This window comes from Scatophagus argus, unplaced genomic scaffold (genome assembly GCF_020382885.2).
Source record: "Scatophagus argus isolate fScaArg1 unplaced genomic scaffold, fScaArg1.pri scaffold_28_ctg1, whole genome shotgun sequence".
Taxonomy (NCBI): Eukaryota; Metazoa; Chordata; class Actinopteri; family Scatophagidae; genus Scatophagus; species Scatophagus argus.
The window spans coordinates 204,131-213,409 of record NW_025421230.1 but is presented as its reverse complement, the minus strand read 5'-3'; the positions used below and the strand labels follow the sequence as shown (position 1 = coordinate 213,409).

The 9,279-nt window shown below is 41.8% G+C and overlaps 1 protein-coding gene across 1 annotated transcript; it reads left to right on the top strand.

Annotated features, from left to right (window-relative positions):
- Positions 1–966: 966 nt before the first annotated feature.
- On the top strand, positions 967–5,355 carry LOC124055920. The gene is made up of 7 exons (XM_046382953.1): positions 967–1,152; positions 1,248–1,299; positions 1,542–1,698; positions 1,804–2,027; positions 2,124–2,187; positions 4,988–5,133; positions 5,249–5,355. Exons 3-7 carry the CDS (start codon positions 1,592–1,594, stop codon positions 5,353–5,355), a joined length of 648 nt encoding a protein of 215 aa, XP_046238909.1. The 5' UTR covers positions 967–1,152; positions 1,248–1,299; positions 1,542–1,591.
- The last annotated feature ends 3,924 nt before the right edge of the window (positions 5,356–9,279 follow it).

Below are 9,279 nucleotides of genomic sequence, written 5' to 3'. Positions count from 1 at the left end.
GACAGAACGGGTATCGGGAAAGGAAAGAATCTGGATGATCGTGCGGTTAATAAACTTTTCCTGAAGTGCTTGTGTACTTATTTGTAAGAGCCAACCACAGAAAAAGCTAACACAAAATATGTCAATTGAAGTACACCAATGCCACCGAATGCCAAACGCTAGCAAGAGAATAAGTAGTGCAAGAACAGGAAGTGACGTAATACGCAATATGTTACCCAACGCAGGTCCTGAGAGGTCCTGATCCTTCACTCTCCTTCCTCCACAGCATCCTCCACCTGCTGTGTCTCCCGATGAGGCTCTCCACGTCCAGGCCAGCCCAGACCCACAGCCTCCTCCGTCTGCTGCTTCTCCCGATGAGGCTCTCCACGTTCAGGCCAGCCCAGATCCACAGCATCCTCCACCTCCCGCTTCTCCCGATGAGGCTCTCCACGTTCAGGCCAGCCAAGATCCACAGCATCCTCCACCTCCTGCTTCTCCCGATGAGGCTCTCCACGTTCAGGACATCCCAGATCCACAGCATCCTCCACCTCCTGCTTCTCCCGATGAGGCTCTCCACGTTCAGGACATCCCAGATCCACAGCATCCTCCACCTCCTGCTTCTCCCAATGAGGTTCTCCACATCCAGGATAACACAGATGTACAGCCTCCTCCTCCTCCTCCTCCTCCCAGTGTGTGTGTCCTTGACATGGACCGCCCAGATTCCAAGCCTCCATCTCCTCTCCTTGACCAGGGCAGTCCAGATATACAGCTTCTTCCTCCCTATGAGGATCTGCTTGACCAGGTCATCCTTGATCCCCAGTCTCCTTCTCTTCCCCGCCCCCCCCTTTCTCCCAAGGAAGGTCTCCACAGCAAGACCAGTCCAGATATACAACTTTCAAACTCCTCCACTAGCAAGTCTCTCCCTGACTCCACAACAGTGTCCTCCATAGTGTCAGCCACAGCTGAGACATCATTACATACATCATCTCCATTGCAGCCCTCAGTGAGGAAAAAACAAGGACCAGCAACCAACAACCAGTTAGATCACCTGCACCTGGGTGCCGTAGCTGCCAGGTTCTCTATACAGAGCTACAGGTCGTGAAGCAGCTACTGGAATGCGAGCTTGAGAGGAACCATCAGCTCAAACAGCTGCATTCTTCAGCCAGTCGTTCTGTGAGTGTTTTATTCCTCCTGTGGAAATGATGAGTGTGAAGAATTATGCCAGTTATGCTCAGGAAATTGATGAATATGCCTGTGTTTTATTTCAGGTAGCCAAGTATGGTCGGCGTAAGCACTTTTTGCCCAGCAAGGCACCACATGGTAAATATGTCCTGTCAAAGTATTTGTATTCACAGATGTAATGCAAAATTGGGTAATTCATATTGTGATTTATAAGAAGTTCAACAGATGTGGGACACAGTGGGTTGACACGGGTGTATAGTGCACAACAATGTAAGATGGCTATTCATATATTTGTTACCGGTTCTTTAAAAGTATTTAATTTGTCATGATCAATAATTCATTCATTAATCCATTTATTAATTTTTGACTTGTCCTGTCAGTGAAACTGGTCCTAGCTTTTCAAGGCCATGTAGAAGAAAAATTCGAGAAAATGCCAAACAGAGAGCCACTCGTGACCCATTTCCTCGAATTCATGGCAGATGGTGAAGTCCCAGCTATCAGCCTCCTTTTCCTACAAAACCATGGGAGAGTTCGAGAGTAAGTATTAGATTTTTTTTTACATGGATTGTCAGTGCCAATATATAGGAAATTAACTGATCTTTATTTTTAAGATACTAATCTAAACTAATCTATTCTTTAAAGATTTTTAGCTCACCTGCAACAACAAGGGTTCAAACCCACAACGCAGAGAAGCTACCTGACAGATGTTGTGGCCTTTCTGAAATACGTCCTTAACATGGCACCACAACAAGTGCGACTCTCAACCAGGAGCATCAATGCCCTCTTGGTTGAAATAAGGGCGCGTATCAGAGATGTTAGCCGTGAGATTGTTGGCCACCGACTGAATGTGCGCAGATCTAAGTCTGGTAAGTTCAACACAGAGGACTCCAAATTTATTTATTGCCATCACTTTACTAAAAGCCCAAAAACTGCATGAAGGACTGTATTGTGAAAAATTTCAGATCGACTCAAACAAACATGCTGCTTTCATAGAGAGGGCACCAAAAAAGATCAGTGCTGCACTCGGTATGTATGAATTCTCACTACAAAAGCTTTATCTGTAATGCGTATGTGTGCAATGTAATCCTATCTAAGCACTACAGATCTTTGCATTACTGGACTGATCTGTAGAAAATGGGCTTTATTTGCATTTCGTCTGATGAGATTTGCATCCACTTTCTTTGTAAGACTACAGTGGTTTGGTAATGTTTGTGTATCCGGAGCAGCAACACTTCTTTCGCGGGGCCATACCCACAGATCTAGGTCAAATGGAAGCCTGCAGAGTTTTACTTTAGGAGGAACCTATGTGTACAAACTGGACTTTCACATATGGATCGGTATGTGGATGTAAATGTCCTCCATTTTAAACACTCTGTGGTCAGTGTGTTGTGTGTTTTGTAGTGTACCGCGCTCCTTTCCTTTGTAGTGTACTTTGTAGTCATAACTATAATTTTCTTATAACTTGTGAAATGTTGAAATCATATTGAGGTGGTAGCAAAAAGTGAAACTAAACAGTTGAGATTTTGTTTTACTTATCTTTTTAGTAATGTCATTTCTCATGTTGTTAACTGCTTTCCTGCCTGTACAACATCCATTGCACGTCTGCCCGTCCTGGGTGAGGGATCCCTCCTCTGTTGCTCACCCTGAGGTTTCTTCCATTTTTTCCTGTTAAAGGTTTTTCTGGGAGTTTTTCCTTAGTCGATGTGAGGGTCGAAGGGCAGAGGATGTTGCTGATGTTATGTTAAGCCCTTTGAGACAAACTGCTTGTAAAACTGGGCTATACAAATAAAGTTGACTTGACTTACTGCGCTCCTGTCCCATACTCTGAATTTTTACTGGAATTTTCAGAGTTCCTATCGAGTCTCGTCCTTAAACCTAATAAAGTAATTATCATGGGCGATTCAACATCGACGTGGACGATAGTAATGATAGCCTTTGCACAGCATTTATCTCCCTATTAGATTCAATCGGCTTCTGTCAGTGTGTACATAAACCCACTCACTGCTTCAGTCACACTCTTGACCTTGTTCTGACATATGGCATTGAAGTAGAACATTTAATAGTCTTTGAACAAAATTTTCTTCTATCTGACCATTGTTTAATAACTTTTGAGTTTGTACTATTTGACTTCATACCACCAAGAAAAAACTCCTACACTAGATACGTGTGTGTTAGTGCTGTGGCTAAATTTAAAGAAGCAGTTCTATTGTCATAAACTTCAGTATCATGTCCAGATACTAGTGAACATTACAGCAATCCCTCTCAAATGGACCATTTTGTGGACAGTGCTGCAAGCTCATTAAGGACAACGATAGACTCTGTTGCCCCGTTAAAAAAGAAATGCATAAAGCAAAATAGACTTGCACCCTGGTTATAATACAGAGGTTCGCAAATGCGAACAAAAACTTAAAAGGAAATGGCATTCCTCCAAACCTATTGAATCTCGCTCAGTCTCAGTCAAGACAGTCTTAGATCATATAGGTAGGTCCTACAGACTGCCAGAGCAGCCTATTACTTGAAATTAATTGAGGATAACAAGCATAATCCCAGGTTTCTCTTCAGCACTGTAGCCAGGCTGACAGAGAGCCATAGTGCTATCGAGCCTTGTATCCCTGTGATCCTCAGCAGCAGTGACTTTATAACCTTTTGTAACAACAAGATTTTAAACATTAGAGACAAAATTCAACACCTATTGACCTCAGCTGGTACTGATATAACATCAAACACTGGTGCCTTAGAAACAACAGTAGAAACAGATAATCATCTTGACTGCTTTTCTCCTATTGACCAGCTATATTCACTTATATATTCATCCAAGTGCAGCCATCTTGCACAAGAACTTTGCACTACTCTTTTCATTTGCACTACTCTGCCATTTGCACAATACCGCCGTAAATATTATTGTCATCCCAGACATATATATTTTTTTTATTCTGGTAATTCTTATATTTATATAGTGCTGTTTTATATTTATAGTAGTTAGTATTGGTTATTGGGCTTATACCGGGACTAGGGAAACTAATTTCGTTCCATGTGTGAAATGACAATAAAGCTCCTTGAATCCTTGAATCCACAACAACCAGCATGAGAGATCATATTTCTCCTGTACTGGCTTCTCTACATTGGCTACCTGTAAAATTCAGGATAGATTTTAAAATTCTCCTCCTCACATACAAAGCCCTGAACGGTCAGGCACCATCCTATCTTAAAGAGTTGATAGTTCCCTATTATCCCACCAGAGCTTTGCGTTCCTAAAATGCAGGCCTACTTGTGGTTCCTCGAGTCCTCCTTTCCTGTTTGATAAAGCTTATAGTTAGGGCTGACCTAGGCCAGCCCCTAGTTATGCTGCTATAGGCTTAGACTGCCGGAGATCTCCCATGATGCACTGAGCTCTTTCTTCCTCTCCCTCTCCTTCTGCACACATTTATGTCCCATTAACACATATCACTAACTCAACCTCTTCCCTGGAGTCCTTGTGCTTTCCCTTCTCGCAGGTTCTCATGGATCGTGGTCGGACCTCCTGCTGCGGTCCTGCTCAAAACTTACTTACTTAATTCTATTGCTACTCTGCTGCAGCAGCTACCATTATTATTGTTACTAATATTGCTATCATAATCACCATACTTCATTGAAATTATCATTATCTACAGTTCCAATACTTCTAGTGTTATTACTGCTGCTATGCATCTCTGCTTGTGTGCTCCTTCTCTCATGCTCCATCCCCTCCCTCTCTCTCTCTCTCTCTTTGTCTGTCTCTCTCGCTCTCTCTCTCTCTCTCTCTCTCTCTCTCTCTCCCCCATTCCCCATTCCTCCTTCCCCCAGACAGCAAGGAGGCACTGAGGGGTTTTTTTTGGACTCCTGGGTGGGTTTATCATCGCAATAACTGGGCACCAAAAGGGGGTTGTCATAAATATGACCACAGAAGAGGTGAGAGAGGCAGAAAAAGACAAAGATGGTGCTCGCATCATCTGTGTAAGTACAAAGAGGATTATAAAAAGGCAAAGTGATGCAGGTCACATTGTGATATACATTGATATACATTGTTTAATCAGTTGGTCTGTGACTACTATGTCCTTTGGTACGATAGGTGGAACAGCACAAGACCCAACGCTATCACGGACAAGCGGCTGTTCCCCTCCACCGTCACGAGTATGCCTGAATGCAGCGATACAACCAGCTAAGAGGTCAAGTTGAAGGAGTGTCTGCAGAGACCTTTTTTCACAACACCAATGGGGGGGGGTCCTGCTCAAGCTGCCAGAGCTCTTTCAAGCTGCTTGGAAGTCGATGAATTTGGGGTCTGCACCCACTTTCAACATGTTGAGGTCATCCTACAGCACTTATGTAAGACAAGTTCTAATCTGTTTTTAGCACAAATGTTCAACTGGTTTATTTTCCACAGCGGATGATCCGACGGAGGACATTCTTCAGAGCAGAGCACTGACAGTTCTGGCCATTTCAACCTATGCTCTGAAAAAAGGGGCCAAAGGTGGCGAAAAAGGTTCCAACAGAAGGAGATAGAGACTTCTGGCCAAGAGGAGCAGGTGAAACAAGGCCTCTTCTGACATACAATCATGTACAATATTATATCTTACACAGTAAGGGTGGCCACAACAATTAAGGGAAGGTTTTTTGTTCCATTCCTGCTCATTCAACACAGCCAAGTATCTATCTAGTTATCTATCATTCACAAGAGCATGTTTTGGGAGCTTTAACAGAGATAAAAACAAAATCACAGTATCAGATCCAAAATCAGCATAATGTACTAATGTACTTACTTACCTATAATTAGGTGGAGGAGAAGGAAGAAGAGGAAGACCACGAGGCAGAAGAAGAGAAGGAGCAAGAATTAGAAAGATCTTACGACCTGCGCAAAAAGGAACCCGTGCCTTCAAGCCAACAAAGACAAGTGAGTGTTTTAATATTGTGAGCTTTCACACAAGACAAATTTTTTATTAATCTCCCTTACTCTACCCCTTCCTGATAACAGAGAGTGAGCTCTTCTGAAGAGGACAAGGTGAGCTGTTAATTTTAGTTATTCCATACATGACTTAGATACTTAGACTTAGAGACTTAGACTTTCTTTATTTGTCATTTGGATTTTCATCACAAACGAAATTTCGGTACAGTGGCTCAAGCATAGCAGGAATTACCGACATATTCTTTTTAAAATGTTCAGTAACTGATAGAGCTAGTAGAAATTTGGTCTTTCCCAGTTGCCTTATTTTGTTTATATATTATACACACATATGTATATATATATATATATATCTATATAGATATAGTTATATATATGTGTGTGTTTATTTCTGCATGTGTCTATATACACACATTTCTTTGACCTGGGTTCTTTCTTCTTCCCACAGAAGGACAAAGTTGCAGTAAAAGTACCCTGTAAGTGTAAGTGTGTTCCAATTCAAATGTAAAAATTTCACTGCAAAACTAGATGATCTAGTTTCTACCTACGGGGGCAACAATTAATTTTTTTATTTTCTGTATTCTTGCTTCTTCTCTTCTGCTATTTTCAGATCCAGCAGGCCTTTGTTAGTCCAGGTACAGCAGCGATTTTAAAATGTCCTCCACAAAAAACTTTTCCTGACCCAACCGAGAGGCAGAGCAAGCTTGAGCAGTTATTGTTTCATCAGTGAAGCCTATGTAAGTTAAAATAAGAAAAGAAAGAAAGAAGAAGAAGAAAGTGACATATTTTAAATAAACCTTTAAATAAAGGTTCCATGGGGCAAACACCATGCCAGAAGAGGTTTTCAGACAGGAGTATAGATGAAGAGGAACAAGCAGAACAAGCAAGGAGGAGGGAGGATTTAGAGGGGATGAGGAGGGAAGATGAAAGAAAAGTGGGGGACACCGAGAGTAGGGAGGGAAGCAATTTGGTTTAAGAAAGTGCCAGAAAACACATTTACTGAAATGTATGGACACACTGGAAGTTTTGTCCAGGTGTTTCAAGTGTTCAGTGTTCAATAAAACTGTTCAATGCAAAACACAAGTTTATTCCTTATTTCTTATTTTGTTGTTAAATTGCTGATCTAAACTATTCCATACATTAAAACATAATTCAAGTACAATGAGGTACCAGCTTCTGCAGCATATTTGACTGAAGGAAGGCCAAGAAGACTTATACCTATAAAAATGGGTGTACTGAGATGTCACTTCTGTTGAAAGGCTGAGGTATAGCTGAAACTGAGGACATATGACTTGTCCATCTAACAAGACAGGAAATGACTGACCTTTGCCTGAAGTGTTAAAAAGATCAGTGAAAACCATCTTCTCAGTATGTCCTGGCTGGAACATTCAAACTTTACTTATAAGTTCCTTGATTGTAGAAAGTGCAATGTTAAACTCCAAATGACCTCAATGCTTTCAGGAGACTTTTGGAGACCCCAAAATTCATGAAGTCCTGAGGAGTGAGTTATGTTCATGGTCATCTCTCTCTCTCTCTCTCTCTCTCTCTCTCTATACCAAACTGCTTAAGGCAGATGGTGGCCAATTCTGAGCCTGATTTTATAAGATAAGATAAGATGAACTTTATTGATCCTGCAGTGGGGAAATTCACTTGTGGCAGCTCACAAGGACAGAAGAGGAGTGCAAAAAGCAAAGAGGGTGCAAAAACAGTTACAAAAGAATGTAGAGGTAAAATAAATTAACAATTTACAAGATAAGCAAAGAAAGACCTGCGGTAGCTCCTTCCTACACTGAGGGTGTAGCAGTCTGCCGCTGAAGGAGCTGCTCAGAGCCTCCACTGTCTGATGCAGAGGGTGACAGGTGTTGTCCATGATGGATGTCAGCTTGGCTAACATCCTCCTCTCACCCACCTGCGCCAACAATTCTGTGCATTAAAAGGAGGTTGTCACTTTTGAGCTTCGCTGACGAAGAAAAAGACTGATCCCCGATGCAGAGCGTTAAGGGCAGGCAGGCGAGGCAGAGGTCCAAGCAACAGTCTTTATTTAATAATAACAAAAAACCAACTCAGAAAGGCACACTCTCACCATGGCAGAAGAACAACAATAAACTGTGGCAAAAACTCCTGGCAAAAAGCATGGCAAACGAAACCTGGCATGACATGGCGTAAACGCAGACGCTCTGACAAAGGTGACTGGGAAGACAAGGACTAAATAGACATGACAACGAGACACAGGTGACACACATCAGGAGGGAGAAAGCAATCAGGAAAAAAAAAGCAAAGTTACAAGAAAACCAGACACACAGGGGAAGTGAAGCTTTTCAAAATAAAACAGGACATGACAAAAACCTTGAACATAATACATGGAAACAAGACACATATGGAGCATGACACAAGGACTCAAAAACCAAAAGACAGAGAACCAAAACGTGACATAAACCTGAACTTAAAACATGAAAAACATATGAGACTCAAACATAAAACATGGAAACACAAGAAACGTGACACATGGATTCAAAAACAAAAGGACAGAAAACCAGGACGTGACTGAAACCTGAACTTAAAACATGAAAAACACATGGGAGACAAACATGGAACATGGCACGTGGACTATCAAAAAACAAAGTGTAACCAAAAAAAACAGGCATGACAGAGGTATTTCTTCACCACTGTCACTTGGGTCTCTGTAAATAATAGTATAAAGAGTATGGTCTAGACCTGCTCCATATGTAAAGTGTCTTGAGATACTATTTGCTGTGAATTGGCTCAAATAAAATTGACTTCACTTGTTTTGGGACTATTTACACCTTGTGTTCGTTGAAGGGCTAACCTTTGTCAACATACAACTTCAGTGGCATTTGGCCATGGCTTTTCTGTAATCAAATTTTGTCTTGGATGTCTTTGGCCTCAGTCATTATTGCCTTGTGTTCAGTCACTGGATGTTGCAGTTCAGTGATCTCCTCATCTTGCTTTGTCACCACCATCATGTTGCTCTCAACCAGGTCTTTCCCATTTAGAAGCTTGTAAGGAGATGTTGGGGTTTTTACTGAGTACATCTCAGTATGAAACCCAACATCTCAGCATGAGACCCTTTGTACAAGTAAAAGGGCCTTTACAGACGGGTGTTGAGATGTTGGGTTCATAACACCCAACATCTCCATATTGTACTTGGAATCACCCAACATCTCAATGCTGTTTCCTGACCT

What these genes read in the sequence shown, in the direction of transcription:
- LOC124055920 (XM_046382953.1), top strand. Translation starts at nt 1,592, where the DNA reads ATGCCAAACAGAGAGCCACTCGTGACCCATTTCCTCGAATTCATGGCA. An exon ending in AACCATGGGAGAGTTCGAGA is followed by an intron (nt 1,699 to 1,803) that starts GTAAGTATTAGA and finishes TATTCTTTAAAG; the next exon opens with ATTTTTAGCTCACCTGCAAC. An exon ending in ATGGTGCTCGCATCATCTGT is followed by an intron (nt 5,134 to 5,248) that starts GTAAGTACAAAG and finishes TTGGTACGATAG; the next exon opens with GTGGAACAGCACAAGACCCA.